Genomic DNA, 18,845 nt, shown 5'->3' with positions numbered 1-18,845 from the left:
CGCGAGTATCAGTTGATTCACCGGAAACGAATTTTTTCTACTTTCCAATATTAGCTTCTCTCTAATAATCGACTAAAAACTGATAACTAAACTATGTTATCTGTTGATTTATAAACAAACGAGCGAAAATTTTCCATTCCTGCTCATCATTGCCTCGCATCCCGAGTCGTGTTTTTATTACAGGCAGATCATTATTTCCGATTCGATAACACCTCCTTTGTTTAATATAGAAATATCATAAAACGCGGCATCCGCACAGGCACAGTTCAAAAATAACGCGAATTACAATCAGCTCGTGGAAATTAGCCTTCGAGTTGTCTTCTTCGAATACCCGAACCCAAATTCCTTAAACATAAACGCCTTATTTAACATAGAGTGTGAGAGATGGACATCGATGATAAGTAATTATAATCGAGCATCATCGATGTTTGAATAGGATTGTTATAGCGTACCTACGTACGTTCGACCCCTCCACGTTGCTGGTGTCTTCTTCGTCTTCAGTTCACTACGTTTCTGGTCTAGTGAACAAGAGAACTGGTCGTTGAATGAACTGCTGGAATCTTTCTTCTTCGTCTATTCGTATAATACGATTGAACAGCTGTTTACGACGAGTGTGCAGCAACAGTAGTTCCTTCTATTGTACTTCATAGTTATGTACACTTGCTAATAATAGTTCGTTCATACCGTACGAGAGACCGTAGACAAAAGGTGACCGAAGGGGGAAGATTTTTTTGTAGCGAAGGTGAAAGAGAATCAGAAGGCTACCAAAGAGCTGTATGAGTGGCGACTGGCGAGTACAATTGTGTGCTGGAGTTAGGAGTAGCAGCGAGCTGTGTGTGGCTTTAGTATTCAATTACCCAGTACGCTTACCTAGGTGGACATTTAGCTACTTTGACGTAATATTTGATCGATTTTAATGCGTTTTTCTTACTTATTTGTATGTTTGTGTTTTTCGCAGCTATGGAAAGTGAAGAATGCAGCAGCAGCAGTAGCAGCGGTGGCGGTCGCAGCGGCCGGCGCAATAACCACAACCACCACGGCGATATGAGATCGCCTACTTCATCGCCATATTTCCTAGACTCGGCTCTGCAGAGCGATAACGATCTCACATACGATCACCACAGTTCGGAAGAAGAATTGGAAGTGATCAACAGCAGCGTAGTGTCACGCCGCGGCGCATCCGGCGCCAACGGCGGCGGCGTCAGTCGCCGCTCCAAAGACGTAATACGATGCCGCAGCGTTAGCAGCGTGCTGCCGGAGAAACGCAAATGGTCGGACGCGATGGACGCCGAATCGGCTGCCGCCGCTGTAGCCGCTGCCGCAGCCGGCAGCGAATTATCAAACTTGTGCCATAGGTCACGTGTACGGATCTCATCACGTCGTCAGCATTCGTCCTCCGACGAGAATATGTACGCGACCGATGGTCTCGGCCTGGACCCGGCTCGCTCGCACAAATTCGTCAGCGGATGCAGTTCAGGAGCTAGTTCGGACGATGAGACTACGCCCGCGCCTAGCGGAGCGTTCGCGCCCATCGCTCCGTCGACGCCGGTCAACTTTAGCCGGTCGCCGCCGCTAAACGCGCACAAACCGCCGACTCTTCGATCTCTATCGCCGCCGTTGAAGATGCTGAATTGCGATTCGACGTCGGTCGACCAGCAACAACAACGATCTCAAGTTATCTCGCCGCGTTACAAAAGACACCGATTGACGCCCACGCAACGTGGACAACACGCCCATAATATCCAGCGGCCTTGTTTAGATTTCGAGAAAATGCAACAGGTAAGCAACACGATGTGTTTCTGATTAATTTTACGTACATATTTAGTTTATTTACAAAACGAAATTACTGCAAAATCGTGCATGTGTGGAAGGGGAGGAGAGAGAAGAAGGTATGGCAAAACAAGCTGATCTTTGTTTCAAAAGTTGGCTGAATCGGTTCATTTTTCCTAAACAATGAGATCCAAAAAATTCAGCTCAATGAACATTCGTGCAATTTTAACATAGGAGAATAATTTTGAACCCATGGGTCCTAAATAAGGCAGTTTATGTGTCTCGAATTTCTTTTAAATTATAAAACTTTGCCCAATTTCAAGAATTTTCTCAACTAGAAAATTGAATCAAGTTTTGAGACGAACCTGTTTTGGGGGAGGGGGGTGGATTAAATACTTTCAAAATTTTGAAAGTTGATGATATTGTAATTTTTGCACATTTTTTTGTCGTCACGTGGATTTTTTTGATCTAAAAAACGGATTTTCACTGCTTCCAAAAAATTTGGGACGCAATCCCTTCTTAATTATTCATTATAAAGTAAAAATAATTCTCAGAGCTTTGTTTTTTCAACAGTTTTTGGTTAAAGGTACTTGTAGTAGACACAAAAATTGTCCAAATACTCGTTTTTATAATATTGAGATAACTCAATCCGCCTCTTGGGTCAGGCCCATATTCTCATATTTAAAATACAAATATTAATAAAGTGCTTGGTAGGTATCTTTTAATTTTTCGGTAAAAAAAATTCCCATCGTTAAAAAAAATTTAAGACATACCTACATTTTCGCCCAAATTTTGCAGTTTTTTTTCCGGCTCGATATGCATTGCAACCAACTTTCCTAGACAATTTTTCAATTTTTTTTTATTGCTACAAAAATGTTGATGGAATGATATCCATAGAGTCAAATTCAAACTGTATTCCCCCCTTTTTTTTATTGAAAATTTTTATTTACCTATGAGTATGGATTGCTTCATTTTCAATTTTAATTTTTGTTTGTTTTTGTAATACCTACAAGCTCCCTGACTTTCAAAATGGAACCTCAATTTTCAAAAAAGTTGAAAAATTCGAGCGACCTTCGGGATTTGTCAAGTTTTTAGGAGTGCTCATCTCGAATTTATAGATCCATTTTTTGATAAGAACCTATTGAACTCCACAATGAGCCATCAAGGACCTATATATAATGAGCTCCCAAGGCTCCATAATGAGCCTTTAATCTCAAAGAAATGCAGAAAGTTGTCAGAATCATCTTTTGTTGGGTTTTGAAAATTGTTGATTTTAGATTTTGACTTACTTTTTTGATAAGAGTCCTTCAGCCGCTCAATGAAATAACAATTTTTTTTTTTAAATTGAAAAAGTCATGTGACCTATGGTTTGTTGCTCCTAAACACGTCTTCAGGCATGAAATTCGGTCACTTAAAAAGTGACTTAGTCACTATTTCACTTGCAAGTCACTTTTTGTCACTATTTCGGCAAAAATGGCCAAAAAAAAGTTCAGAAGATTTGTCGTGTGAAAAAGAAAAAGTGCAAAATTTTTAGAAATAGGTAATCAATATTTTTCATGAAAATCTTTCAGAATCATACTTCAAAAAAAATTAAAAATCAACTGTTCAACATTGAAAATGTAAGACGATGTGATTAGATAGAGTCGATATTTTCTAAACCGTACAAAGGTAGATCGAAAGATCATGCAAAAATTCATCACTGTCAGAATTTCAAGTGCTAAAGTTCGTTTTTCGATTTTTGGTGAATTTTTGAAAATAAAATTTAGGCCAAAAATGAGGGGAAAAAATCAAAATTTTACCAAATTGACCAAAAAAACTGAAATTTGGGATATACTCTATTTTCGACATGCCAAATCGATTGGAAACTGTTTCAACCCGTTTTCAGCAGTTCTGGAGCCTCCAGCAGATTTTTGAAACACGAAATTTCCCAAAATTTCATCAAATGGAGATAGAAAGCCAAAATTAATTCTGCGAACTAATTTCGATACGCTACGAAGTCGACTGCAGGTGAATTTCAAGTTGTTTTGGAGCCTCCAGCGACTTTTGAAAATTACTGGAGTCTCCACCAGATTTTTGAAACTTGAAGTTTCCACAACATTTCGTCAAACAGAGTTAGCAAACTGAAATTTACTTCGCAAACTAATTTCAATCCGACATGAAATCGACTGCATGGTGGCTTCAAATGGTTTTGAAGCTTTCAGCTACTTTTTGAAAATTTCAATTTTCCAAAAAACGCCGTACAACTTTCCAAAAAGTCGCTGGAGGCTCCAAAACGACTTTAAACCCACCAGCAGTCGACTTCGTAGCGTATTAAAATTAGTTTATTGAATGAATTTCGGCTTTCCATCTCCATTTGATGAAATGTTGGAAAATTTAAAGTTTCAAAAATCTACTGAAGGCTCTAGTAATTTTCAGAAAGTCTCTTGGAGGCTCCAAAACGACTTTAAACCCACCAGCAGTCGACTTCGTAGCGTATTGAAATTAGTTTGCAGAATGAATTTCGGCTTTCCAACTCCATTTGATAAAATTTTGTGGGAATTTCGAATTTCAAAAATCTGCTGGAGGCTCCAGAACTGCCCAAAACGGGTTGAAACAGTTCCCAATCGATTTTGCGTTTCGAAAATAGGGTATATCCCAAATTTCAGCTTTCTTGGTCAATTTGGTAAAATTTTGATTTTTTCCCTCATTTTTGGCCTAATTTTGATTTTCAAAAATTCACCAAAAATCGAAAAAGGCCTTTTAGCACTTGAAATTTTGACAAGTGATAAATTTTTGCCTGATCTTTCGATCTACCTTTGTACGGTTTAAAGAATTTCGTGCAAGTCCTATGTTGAAACGCAAAATCTGCGATTTCGGCTGACCTGCCAATCAAAATGGCCGCCATTTTGAAAGTAGGGCCACTGTTTTTTTGAGGACAAGGGTTATAAATGTTCCTTAGGACTCCCCCCTTGAGAAAAAAGTTGTCCCGGAAGATCTACCGGGAGAGGGGGTGCAATAGATCCTTATGCGGGCTCCCCGATTAACATAATGCATATTATATGCTTTGCTCTCATTTCTCAAAATTTTGGTTACTTTTTTGCTATTTTTCAGTCACTAAAGTCACTAAAAAAAAATTGAAAAGTGGATTTCATGCTTGTATCCGAATTTGAGCTTACTTTTTCAGTAAATTTTTGACAGGCAACTCCTACATTTCAAAATGAACTCAAGGACTCTATAATAAATTGCCAGAACAATGAAGCCCTTATTTTGAAAAAAAAATTGAAAAGCTGCGTGATCTATGGTTTTTTGGATATTCAGAGATGTTTATTATGAATTTCAACTCAAATTTGCTGACAAGAACCTTTTGGTCCCACAATAAGCCCTCAATGAAGTTGTGGGATCTGAGATTTTGAGATGTAATAATTTCGCATTAAAAAAAAAAAATTGAAAAAGTTGTGTGATCCGTTTTTTTTTTTTAGATTCAGAAACGTTGATTTCGAATTTGAGCTTATTTTTCTGACAAGAACCTCTGGCCCTCGCTATGAGCCCCAAAAAAGTTGCGTATGTAGTCTGTGGATATGTTAGGTTTTGAGAATTACATACTAATTATTTTGAATTTCAATTAATTTTTCTGATCAAGTCCCTGTGCCTCTCAGTGAGGCTGAGGCCCCATATTTGAAAAAAAAAATAAAAAATTCGTGTGGCCTATGGTTTGTAGGGTTCTGAGAGGTGCTAATTTCGAATTTTTGCTCACTCGACTTTAATAAAAGCTTCATAGGGTCGACTAGAGCCTACGTGACCTACGGTTAATTGAGTTTTTAAATATGCTGATTGCGAATTTTAACTCACTTTTTCGATAAGAACTTCCTGAGCTCCTCTATGAACCTCTAGGGCCTCATAATGAGCTCTCAGAGACCCTTAAAGGGCCCCTAGATTTTTAAAAAATGAAAAAGTTGTGTGATCCATGGTTTTTTGTTGAGTTTTTAAAGGAGCTGAATTCGTTTTTACAACTTAATTTTCTGAAAAGAACCCCCAAGCCTCATAATGAGCCCCACAAGTTTCAAAAAAACTTGAAGAAGTTGTGTGACTTATGGTGCTGGGTTCTCAGTCGTCCTGATTTCAATTCTCAGTCCATTTTTTTGATAAGAGCCTCGTGACGTCGTGAGCCCCTAAATGAGCATTCGATTCCCCAAAAAAATGGTATGATTTATGGTTATCTGGGTTTTCATGAGATCCTGAATTTGCATCTGGGAAAATTTGCATACAAAATTGTTTTCTTTATTTTAAAATTGTGCTTTCAAAAAAAAAAAATGAATCAACTTCAACGTTTGATTTGAGAATATGGCTCACAATCAGAAACAATTTTTCTACACAGGTTACGTCATCATTTTCAACATATCGGATTTTTTCGATTGTTTTCTACGTGGTCTGGAAGCAGAGTTGAAAATATCCTATCAGATTTTGCTAAAATGTGATTATCTCCCTTTTGGTTGGGGGGGGGGGGGTCGTGTGTTTTTTTTTCGGAAAAAAATATATTTAGGTATTCACTTTGCGACTCTGTTACCTTAATATGGTCAAAGTTTTGCCATGATGGAAGAATTGATTGGATCTACATCAAAAGTGTATTTTATGTTCATTATGGTAACAAATTAATCATACCAACCCTCTTCCTCTCTCTCCCACCCTCCAAGAAAAATAGCCTCCTGTCTCCTTTCCTGTCGTCTTCTGTCTTCTCATCTTTCACTACAAATCACCAGAAAAGTAACAAAAAGTGCTAGAACCCTTTTCATATTTCATCCATTCAAGTATGTACATTGTACATACATAATTGCAATTACAACACCAAACTCGCTAGAAAATAGTCGTATCTTTATAAACATCGATGAACCAAGACGAAATTTGATCTCGCTATTTAAAATTCACTCGCTGAATGTATACACCGTCATAAGAGATTTCACGCTTTCGGAGGAAATTTTATTCCCTGCTTTTTAAAATATATTCGTACACGACACCGAACCAGAACGCGCGATCTTTTTCTGTGTGTGTTTGCGTCTCGTCGCATTCTCAAAAGAAGTACTATAAAGTCGTTGAAAATTATAATCTCGCTGCCGAAGCAATTCAAGAAGTTGTTCGCGATACACAAAATCGGTCGTGTCGTCTAGACGAAAGTCCTCTTATTAAAGTCTTGTTTTGAAAGAAGAGAAAAAAAAATACGAATAAAGAAAGAATAACGAGAGAGAGAGAGAGAGAGAGAGAGAGAGAAAAAGCTCGCGAAAAAACAACGACTACGACGAAGAGGCGCGGTAAAAGGCTCTTTTTTCTGTTCAGTTTTTTGAGTTTTTGCTCTCGTTTTAAATCTGTTCCCGAAGTCATCGACTTGAAAGATATAGTAGAAATACTGTCGGGTTTAAATACAAAAAAAAAATAAAAAAGGAAAAGATTTTTAAATATAGTACGTACCGAGTTCGTATACTCGGTGCATGTTGAATCGGTGTTAGTGGTGGTGTATTTTTTTTTTTCATTTCGCGTTAATTTGTAATATTCAACCGCGAGAAGAAAAAAAAATAGTACGAAATTCTCTTTTAAGCTCTTTTTGCAAGCACGAAACACTCGGAGTTTTTTTTTTTTTTTTGTTAAATTCCGTTTAATAATTCAGCGGCGTAATTAAAAGAGACGATAATGAATTGCACTCGGGCTTTTTGTCAGGTAAACGACCTTTAGAGATTTTTAGTCTGAAATGTGTCGAGTGTTGTATGCTACTATATACATTGCTAAGTAGACGAAATTTTTTTTTTTTTTTTTTTTTTTTTTAAAAAAAAGGGTTTATTTTGAATAATATTTACATCTTATAATTACTTATCCCTGCGGTGAGGGGGCGGGGCCTAAGCCCCGCCCCTTCCGCAGAGATAATACCAGTACAATCTTAAGTTTAAGGGGAGGGTGATGTATATTCTAATACTAAATTACAAACTTAATACTAAAATTTAGCTATAAAGACTATGTACAACTTAAACTAAGCCAAGATTAGGAGTGTTTCAATTTTGCTTAAAACTAGGAGGGGAAGGGGACGGTTCGGCCACCCAGTGGTCCTGGAGCCGCAGTGAGTGGGGGGCCCCAGTTTTGGTTGGGGCTGCTGACCCACCCCCCCAGCACCAGGCCAAAGGCCCGGAGCTCCTAGGCAGTATCCCAGAATCGCTCCCACCACTTCGGGGTTGAGGTAGACGAAATATGCATACATTTGTGCTCGGGTGTTCGATTAATTAGTCGCTTAGAATGGGATGAATTTTTAATGCACTGGCTATACACATAAATGTTGCCAGCGCAGGGTTGACGATGAGAATACCTTGATTTAGCAAATGCGAAATTATCTCGTAATGTAGTGTCTTTGTTGAGAATTTTTTTTTTCTGCGAATCGTTCACGAACGATGAGTTGACCAATCTCGAAACGAAGTTTGGAGAGCGAGGGAAGTTTTCTCTTGAAAAAGGTTTTGATCAGGGGAAATTTTCAGGAGCTCTGAGGGAAGTTTTCTATGTAGTAAAAAGACTAAAAAGAGGGCCATAACAATTCGAAAACTTTCAAAAAAAACTTACTGATTTCAATTTTTTTCGATTTTGAGGGCTCTATTTGAAGTGCCAGCATTGTTTGGAGGGGAAAATGAATTCAACTACCTCATTTAAAGCAAAAAAAAAAAATCGAATTTGAAGGATTCAGCGTTATATGTAGTGGCTAGAGGGGTGGTGGAGGAACCTTATTCGAGACAAACTACAAATTTGATTCAAGGTGTAGACCGCAAACGACCTCTGCAAAAGCTGAACGAGATGCCTGCCAGAAGCATGTGGTCACTAAACGGACATTGCGAATAGATTAGATTTTGGGTATGTGGTTTAGTGGCTGTGGAATTCGTTGATGCAAAAATTACTATACCAATCATCGCGGATTTTCGTTCAAGTATTCGATAAAATGTTTATTTTTACGTGGGTGTGACTTGATAGTTGTTGTAGTTGATACGAGCATTACATAGCTTTGTTTTTGTTGTATGAACTTATGAATTCTCTTATAAATATACTGAAACGATACACATAGTAAAAGCAACTAGGCACAAACAAGGTACACTAAAACAGAGCAGAAGCAACGAGATATGGTGAGGGGGAGGGGAGAAATGCTACATACACGAGTACAGGAATCACGCATAACTTCTCGTCCAAAAGAATGTGACACGACAACACTGTATACTACAAAACGTACGTGAGTTATGCAGTATGTTTCAAAAATCCTTTTCTGTGTAGGTATTAAAACTTTCCATTCAACAAAGAAGATCATTTATTCCTGTGATAGAAGTTTTGGATTCAATATACCTAAATATGTACCGAAATTTTGAGGTTTTTGGAGAATTTTTCAAAAATCGAATATGAAACAAAACTCATTTATCGCAGATCGAAAAACATGCAAATCAGCTGTTGTTTGATGGTTTTAAAAAAATGGCAAATTTCAAAGCTAAATTGAAAGAGCATGTAAAAATTGTCACATTTCCCCCCTCTCTCATTCCCAAAAAAATTTTGAAAACATAAAGTGTTTGAGACTAAGACGTCTTGTTTTTCAAAAATCATCAGTCAAAATATCAGGTGCTAAAGTGCATTTTTCGATTTTTAGTGAATTTTTGACAGTAAAATTTTGAGTCTAAAATCAGTAAAAAATCAAAATTTTATCAAATTGACTTCGAAAGCTGAAATTTGGTGTGTATTTTACTCGTATTTTCAACGACCCCCTCCCCCCCCCCCCCATCGATTGGAAATAGTTTTGAACTGTTTTGAGTAATTCAGGAACCACCAGCAGATTTATGATTGTTGAAATTTTCACAAAATTTTACTCAATGAAGTTAGAAAGCTAAAATTTACTCAATATCCTAATTTCAACGTGCTGAGTCGTTTGGAGACGATTTCAAGCCATCCTGGAGCCTCCAGTCGTATTTTGGAAACTTCAGATTTTTGAAAAATTGCCATTAAATCTGTCCAGGCCAACTTTTTAGCACGATTGACGCTATTTAGTGACCCCGTTGACCAATAATTGAATACTAATTTACACGTGTTAAAATCAACTTGGATAATTCTCGTGAAGTTTTTTGAAAATCCAGAATTTCCAAAATACGGCTAGAGACCCTAAAAGAGCATCGAATCAGGATGTTGAAATTAAGCTAGTAAATTTGAGGTTGAGTAAATTTTTTTGAATATTTCAACTTCCAAGAATCTGCTGGAAGCTTCTGATTCACTCAAAAGGATTCGAAACTGTTTCCAGACTCGATGGATCAAAAATAGCGTAAATACCTGCCTAATGTCAACTTTTTAAGTTATACTTTGGTGACATTTTGATTTTTTCGTCCATTTTTGGTGCAAATATGATTTTTAAAAATCAACCAAAAATTGAAAAGTTCACTTTGATCCTCGAAATGTTGACTAATGATATTGTATTTTTGCATGATATTTCGGATTTTTATTTAGGTAGCTTTGTCTGGGTGTAAATTTTTTCTGCCAAGTTGAATATCTCAATTTCAAATTGTTTGGACAACGTTTGTCTCCTTCTTCTCCCCCCCCCCCTCCATAGCTTAAGCTCCAAGTTTTAAATTTGAACGAAAATTTCAAAATGTTTAGATACATATTTTGAAACAAGTATTCTTTCTTGGTTGTGGTGGTCTCTTGATGTCTACAGTGTCCACTTCTTGCATACCATCACTTTTAGGTCATTAGAAAAGTTCAAAGTTCATTTTAGTGAAATTCAGGAGTTTTTAAAATATTCCTTTAGAAAAAAAATAATGAACTGCTGCCTTAAACTCTTGAAATTGTTTTCATTTTTTTTCAAACCAGACTTGGAAAAAATTCTGTCGAGTTCATATCGATGCCATTTTTTGGTAAATTACGCTCAATTTTACGTCGGTAAATTGCTTGTAGTTTTAGAAAAAATAACTACCTACATTGTAAGTGGTAAATTTTGTGATTTTTAATAAATCACTGGTAATTTCTAGTAAATTACAGGTAATTATTGGTAAATTACATGTAATTTTTGGTTAATTACATGTAATTTTTGGTAAATTACAGCCTACAGGTAATTATTGGTAAATTACAGCTAATTTTTGGTAAATTACAGGTAATTTCTGGTAAATTACAGGTAATTTTTGGTAAATTACAAGTATTTTTTTGGTAAATTACAGGTCATTTCTGGTAGATTACAGGTCATTTCTGGTAGATTACAGGTCATTTCTGGTAAATTACTGGTTATTTCTGGTAAAAAAAACTGGTTATTTCTGATAAATAACTGGTCACTTTAGGTAAATTACTAGTCAGTTTTGGTTAATTACTGGTCATTTTTGGTAAATTATTGGTAATTTCTGGTAAATTACAGGTAATTTTTGGTAAATTACAAGTATTTTTTGGCAAATTACAGGTGATTTTTGGTAAATTACTGGTCACTTTTGGTAAATTATTGGTAATTTCTGGTAAATTTCAGGTAATTTTTGGTGAATCACAAGTATTTTTTTGGTAGATTACAGGTCAATTCTGGTAAATTACTGGTTATTTCTGGTAAAAAAACTGCTTATTTCTGATAAATAACTGGTCACTTTAGGTAAATTACTAGTCACTTTTGATAAATTACAGGTCATTTTTGGTAAATTATTGGTAATTACTGGTAATTTCTGGTAAATTTCAGGTCATTTTTGGCAAATTACAGGTCATTTCTGGTGAATTACTGGTCTTTTTTGGTAAATTATTGGTAATTTCTGGTTAATTACCGGTAATTTTTTGTTAATTACCGGTAATTTCTTGTTAATTACCGGTAATTTCTGGTTAATTACCAGTAATTTTTGGTAAATTACTGGTAAATTTTGATGAATGACTGGTAATTTCTTCGGAGAGATACTTTATCCTCGTTTTTTTGAGCTTTTCTTTTTATTTACAGGGTGTCTACTGGCAAGGAAAACAAGGAAAACAAGGAAATAGCAGGGATTTCACTAGAGGTAGCAAGGAAGCAGGGAAATAGCAGGGATTTTGACGATTTCTGTGTAATAGCAAGGATTTTTCAAAAAAGTTTCTCTTGAATTTTCAATTTCATAATGCATTTTCCATTTTTGTTCTTGTAATTTTTCTCATTAAAAATTGTTGATTTCTACTTTTTGAATCATCAATTTTCAAAAGCTTTTGCCCTCGCTTCGCTCGGGCTGAAATATTTTGTTTTTCCTAAATTATTTTGTTTGACAAATCTTCAATTAAACAAGTCAAAAGTGAAAACAAAGTGAAAATTGAAAAAAAAAAACATTCAAATAGAAAATAATGGTCTTATACGTCTTGAATTATTATCAATTTTTCAAAACGTTTGCCCTCACTTTGCTTTGAAATCGAAAGTTATAGAATTTCAGGGTTGTACGAGACGTCGCTTAGGGGAGGGGGGCATCTCTCCAGCCGAATTTCATTCGGCAATTCGGCAAGTTGGGTAAAATTCGGCAAAATTTCGAGTAAGGGCCTATGATGAAAGAAAATCCAGTTTTTTTTTTACTTTCCGAAACACAAATTTCCAAAATCTTCTGCCCTCACTTCGCTTGGGCTTGTTTTCTTTACTTTTTCAGTACCAAGAAGTCCAAGATGAGCATTTTAAAGAAAAAATCAAGTTTTATAACCAAAAAATGAACTCCCCCCCCCAAAAAAAAATCGTTTTCATTCCTCATCGAAATGCAAATTCTCAAATTCCTTCAAAAAAACATCATTCAAATACTAACATTCTAAAAGCCAAAAAATGAACTCGTTGTAAAAAAAAACATCGTTTTTACGCCTCTCGAAGCACAAATTATCAGAACGTTTTGTCGAGTCGGTTTTCTTTCCAAAATGAACCCCTCGCATTAAAAAAAAAACTCTCGTTTTAGGCATCTCAAAATAACAATTCGCGAAAGCTCCCGCTCTCGCTTCGCTCGGGCAAATTGTTTCTTATTTTGGCATGGACAAATTTCACATATTATGAGGGCTCCAAAAATCCAAAAAATTATAAAAATTTTCATTAGTCATATGAATGTTATATCAATGGGTGAAATTGATATTTTTCTTCTACATAAAACGACAATTTCAAGTCGAATTGTTGTGAAGCTCATCTTCAATTGTCTTCGTATTACTATACATTTTTAATTCTTCGTAATATTCCATCAGCATGAAACTGATTGAAAAAAACGTTGAGAAATTTTCTACAAAACGAGTACCTACACACAAGGGGGAGGGGGTTATCTTTTTAAACTCAAATTTGAAGCAAGGAAAATGGCAAGGAAAAACAAGGAAATAGCAAGGAATTTGATTTTTCAAATCCAGTAGACACCCTGATTTAGTACATGTTTCTTAAACAATGATAGATTAGGAATAATTGAACGAGCGCCACAATAGACAGATTGGCAATCATTGAACCGGTTCCTTAGCTGTCTTGTAATTACTCACACTGACTGACCGTTCTATGATCGATATCGCTAGAATGTTCGGAAAGATTGTCTTACTGATCAAATTGAGCAAACTAGGGAAATTAGAACACCAAAGTGAACCCGCAAATTTTTCTTAAATGGTTCAGTGGTGTCTAACTTGAAAAAAAAATCACAAGCTGAAAAAAGATCTTCGACCAAAAACTTTTTTTTCCATAACTGCTCGAAAAATTACACTTTTCTCATCATTATGGCTGAAATCTCGATTCTGAATTCAAAAGCCATCAACTCGCTGCTCAGGATTTTTGAAACATGCTGTATCTGAATATATCGTATGTGATACATACAGACAGAGAGAGAGAGAGAGAAACCCAAGAAAGAAATACATAGCGAGAGAGAAGACCACACCCAGAAACACGACGGCTATACACACTTCTGTAGTACCCGGTTCAGACAACCCAGACTAGCAGCGCGGGGTAGTTTTTTTTTAAATAGAGAGAGAGATATGCAGCGGCAGACCAGACTAAAGAAGATGAAGAAGAATGATGAGGGTGAAGAAGGGCGATGGCGAGGGCAAATAAATGGTAAATAAATACGAGTACGAGAAAGAGAATGTGTAGTTTTTAGTTATTTATACGTGAGTGTGTGTATGTGTAATGTGTATACCATCATTTCACTTTTATCATAGCGCCCGAATATTTCACCCCGTCCACCTCATCCCCTCGCCTTTGTTCAATGCTGCCCATCAATTCAAGTACGGCGAGGTGCATGGGCAAGGCACACACCTTGCACATAGATTTACAACTCGTATTCGTACACTTCACATTTGTTGTGTAAAGGTACCCGAAACGAATCATAGGGAGAGAACGGCAACAGCTCGTTGAATCGAATGTCTAAGAGTTTAATTGATGGAACTCGATGTTTTCGATGCATCTGCAAAGAAGAAGAGGGTAAGGTAGGTGATGATGCTGGCGCATATAAGACGGTAAAAAAGCAACTTTTAGCTCACCCGGGAGTAGATATTCTTCGATGCAATTTGACATCGTTCATCTCCTCCACGACCAGTCAACTCCAAAGCTAAGGTACTCTGATACTCGAGATGCGTAAGTGCATTGGAAACTGTCGAATAAATACGCAGATATATGTATGGGTAGAAGCGATAAAATGACCGTTTTTCAACATGTCTATTTCTAAAATGTCAATAAAAGTACATAGTATTTTTTAAAACGTGATTCCATTCCGCCCCTTCGACACTCGTGCCATGTTCGTGGTACCCGTTGAATCTCGTATACAGATATACGTAGACGTACATATAAACATACATCAGGTAATGTCTATTTTCTCGTCGTCCAGACCCCTTGATACCGATTTTTTCTGCTCGACGTTTCCTCTTTACGGTATATAGCGAGCTGTCGTCGAAGATGTGTTTGTCGAGCTTTTTCCTGTCAAAAGGTCTTAGTCGTTTCTTTTTTCTCTCAGAGAGAAGGATAGGGAAAACGTAACGTGCAGTCGAGAGTTGTCTTCATATAAATCGGAATTACGTTCGAAACAAGTTCAATGTACTCGAAATCGAAATCCTTCGGTGTTATTTTCTTATACAAATTATCGCCAATTAGTGGAGAATTATTGCCACGTCAAGTTGGTTGCTGGTTTTATGCGTGATACTTACTTTTCAACCTCTGGTTGTAAAGGCATTTTGGTACTGTTGAAGTAATTTGATATTTACAACATTTGGTTTTTTGAATTTCATCTTATCAGGTTACGAAAATTATTTAAGACACGTGCTTGGTTTTCAAATTGCCACGAGCCAGCAAAAATTGAAAAAAGTTTTATTCATTCAGCTGATCAAAATCGAAAAGCATATTTTCGCCCTCTACACCAAAAATCACTTCGTTATGGGATCCAAAAATGTTGTGAACATTTTTTCTCGTCAATCAGCAACCAACTATACTTTTGGTATCCACTTTGAAATTTTCAAAATTTCTGAATTTTCAACTCCTCTTTTCGAGTAAATTCTTCAAAAATCAGCGAAAAAGTTAAAATCAGCGACCTTGAAACTGCAACATTTGATATCCATGTTCAAAATTTTTCAATTTAGAACTTCATCTGGGAACTGATTAGAATGTGGGAGAAAGGGAAGCGAGTACCTAAAGCATGAGGCAAAAGCTAAAATCAGCAATATCAAAATGCAACTCTTGATACTCAAATTTGAATTCAAACTCCTTTTTTTGGAGCTAAATTTGAGATTGGGGCTAAAAATGAATGCAGAAGCCGAAAAAAAGGACCTCGAGAGTGCAAAGTTTGATATCCATTTTCAAAATTGTTGAATTCCTGGCACAATTTGGGAACCAATTCGAGGTTTGGGTTGAAAAAGAATTCAAGAACTGAAATTTGCATCCAAAAAATACAATTTTTGACACCGACGTGGAAAATTTTCAAAAATTTGAGATCTTAGCTCCTCTTTTTGGGGCTTAATTTTGAGCTCGAGTTGAAAGTGAAATCAAAAATTGAAATTAGTGAAACCAAAAAAATGTAACTTTTAAAAACCGTGATGAAATTTTCAAAATTCTTAAATTCAGACTTCTTTTTTAAATCCTGATTTGAGGTTAGCGCTGAAAATGAATGCAAACACAAAATCAGTATCCTCAAAAATGTAAAGTTAAATATTTATTTTCAAAATTTTCGAATTGAGAACCCAATTTGGAAACCAACTTAGGGGTTTGAGCTGAAACTGAACTCGAGGGCTGAAGTTATTGATTGTAAAAATTAAGTAAATTTTGATATCACATTAATATTTTTGAAAATTTGAAATTTCAACTCCCCTTTTTGGAGCTCAGATTGTAGTTGGAGCCAAAAATGAATGCAGAGCTGAAATCAGTAATACCATAAATGTAACTTTGAAAACCAAATTGAAAATTTTGAATTCTGGAATTCAAACTTCTCTTTTGGAACCCAATTTAAGCTTAGGGCTAAAAATGAATGCAAAAACATGAGTTAACGACCCAATTTTTGAATTCAGTACCCAATTTGAGAATCAACTTGGGGTTTTGATCTTAAACTGGATTCAAGGGCCGAAAGGAGTTATTGATCGTAAAAATTTAAGTATATTTTGATACCACGTTAAAATGTTTAAAAACGTGAAATTCGAGCTCCCCTTTTTGGAGCTCAGATTGTAGTTGGGGTCAAAAATGAATGCAGAGCTGAAATCAGTGATACCAAAAATGTAACTTTGAAAACCAAATTGAAAATTTTGAATTCTGGAATTCAAACTTCTCATTTTGGAGCTCAATTTAAGCTTAGGGCTGAAAATGAATGCAAAAATTCAAATCTTGATATCCATTTTCAAAATTTTTGAATACAGAACCCAATTTAAGAATCAACTTGGGATTTTGAGCTTAAAATGAATTCAAGGGCTGTAGTTATTGATCGTAAAAGCTTAAGTTGATTTTGATACCACGTTTTGAAATTTGAACTCCCCTTTTTAAAGCTCAGATTGTAGTTGGGGCCCAAAATGAATGCAGAGCTGAAATCAGTAATACCAAAAATGTAACTTTGAAAACCTAATTGAAAATTTTAAAATTCTGGAATTCAAACTTCTCTTTTAGAACCCAATTAAAGCTCAGGGCTAAAAATGAATGCAAAAACTTGAGTCGGTGACCCAAAAATTCAAAGCTTGATATCCATTTTCAAAATCTTTTAATTTGTAACCAAATTTGGGAAATAACTTGGGATTTGGGGATAGGCCCCTAAATAAGGGGATGGAGGTGGGTAATTTCAAGCCCTTCTTGATATACAGTATAGGTAGGTATCAAAGTACAGGTGTTCAAAGGCATAGATTCTGATTCTTGGAATTTTTTGACTGAAAAATTAAAACTATGTACTCTTCAGAAAAAAACGGATGGGAACAGATGAATGAGAGAGGGGAGAGGGGAGGAGTCCAAAAAAGTTTGAAAACTGCCATATTAGTGTCAGAATCTTGGTTTTTGGAGGCATTGATTCGATGTTCTGAAGACCCGTTGTTCTCATTAACCAAATCAGGGTTCTCAACACTAGACTAAGGCTCCAAAATTTTGAAAAATTCTATTCAATAAGGGTGAGCTAGGAAGGAATACTGAACTTTGGAATAGCTTGAGTAGATTACAGCAATAATTCTGCAAAATTGTTTGGTAAATTTCTAATGGCCTTCGTGAAAATTTGAGATATGCAGTACAAGTATTTCACGATCAGACGAAAAAAAATGAATATCGAAGAGAAGAGTGAGGTTTGCGACCATCCAGGGCGAAGGGAAAATAACGACTCATACGAGTCCAGAATCACGTTCGGTTTTTATTTTCACAATCTCTGGAACGTCACTTGGAATTTTATCTAGCTTGAAAATAACAGCAATTATTAATTTGATTTTTTTTATTAATAATTTATCAAGTCTGAATTCGAACGATAAATTGTATATAACTTGAGTGACGGGGTGTAGTGGAATGATTGTACAACTGATTGACGTGCTTGCGGATTTTAATCGAACGAACGACGAGATTTAGTGCAGGAAACGTGTGGGTTCATTTTTCACTTACGTAATAGTCGAACGAGTTGAAATATATGAATATTGTTATACATAATTAGATTTTTTACTCAAATAAGAGGAGGGGAGGAATAATACATTCAAATTTTAAGTCCTATCATTGCGAAGTACATATTTGATTTGTACAAACATGAAATATGTATTTCAGTCAAACTCCGAGCCTTTTGTGCTTCTTTCTGCGACTTCGATATAGGCTCGTCACGTTTCTTTTCGTTGTGTAATTCTTATAATAATAATACGTACAGTCAACCTATATTAGAGAGGAAGATGGTATGGTTCGAAGCATTGAATGCGATGGAATACGAGACTCGTTCGTGGTAAAATATAAGAAGAGAGAGAGAGTGAGATAGAGACGCTGAAGAAAAACGTGTAGGTTTGCAAAACGATTAAAAAAGTTGATCGTCTTCCACCATAGGTCAATTCTATAGGTAATAGGTATATCTGTACCTGATTCTGTGCTCGATGAGCGCCTACCTACTTTCGACATGCGAAGATGCACGATTTTACATAAAATGTGCACTCCTAGTATACGAGTACTTGTGCCCGAACAAACCACCAGTTGTCTTTATCGCGGTCGCATCCACGTCCTAAGTGGTCGCTGGTCGATTCAATGCATCAGATTTTAGGTTTATGTGGACATGGACAATGCCAACGCTCTGTAGGAAGAGACGAACAGGGGTCGGTGCGTATACAGGTGCATCGAGATGACCATATAGAACGAGATGATCGTTTCGTTGTGGTTTTCGTATACTAAATAGGTGCCTCGTATGTTGACAAGGGACTGAAGTGGCATCTTTCCATGGGTGGGATGGGTTTTGGTGCTGAAAAAGGCGCAAGACCGAGGCTGATGTGTGAAATTGAATTGCGGCGGTGCCGTGCGTGGTCGAGTGCATTATGCATTCATAGTACGTATCAGTGTATAGTAGTCCGGTGTATGACAATAGGAATAATTTGTGGAAATTTCAAGTTTCAAAAATCTGCTGGAGGTTCCAGAACTGCTCAAAATAGTTTGAAACCGTTTCCAATCGATTTGGTAGGTCGAAAATATGGTATACCCCAAATTTCAGCTTTCTAGGTCA

General features: G+C 36.3%; 1 protein-coding gene across 5 annotated transcripts in view; it reads left to right on the top strand.

Moving 5' to 3' along the window:
• The window catches only part of Reph (Regulator of eph expression), a 152,622-nt gene that overhangs the window by 44,644 nt on the left and 89,133 nt on the right, over positions 1-18,845 (top strand). For all 5 annotated transcript variants that reach the window (XM_065367792.1, XM_065367797.1, XM_065367795.1 and 2 more), the window contains one exon: positions 959-1,779. In XM_065367792.1, coding sequence (XP_065223864.1) covers positions 959-1,779 — 821 coding nt within the window. The remainder of the gene's footprint in view (positions 1-958; positions 1,780-18,845) is intronic.

Source organism: Planococcus citri, chromosome 5 (genome assembly GCF_950023065.1).
Source record: "Planococcus citri chromosome 5, ihPlaCitr1.1, whole genome shotgun sequence".
Lineage (NCBI taxonomy): Eukaryota > Metazoa > Arthropoda > Insecta > Hemiptera > Pseudococcidae > Planococcus > Planococcus citri.
This window is presented reverse-complemented; position numbering and strand designations above follow the sequence as displayed.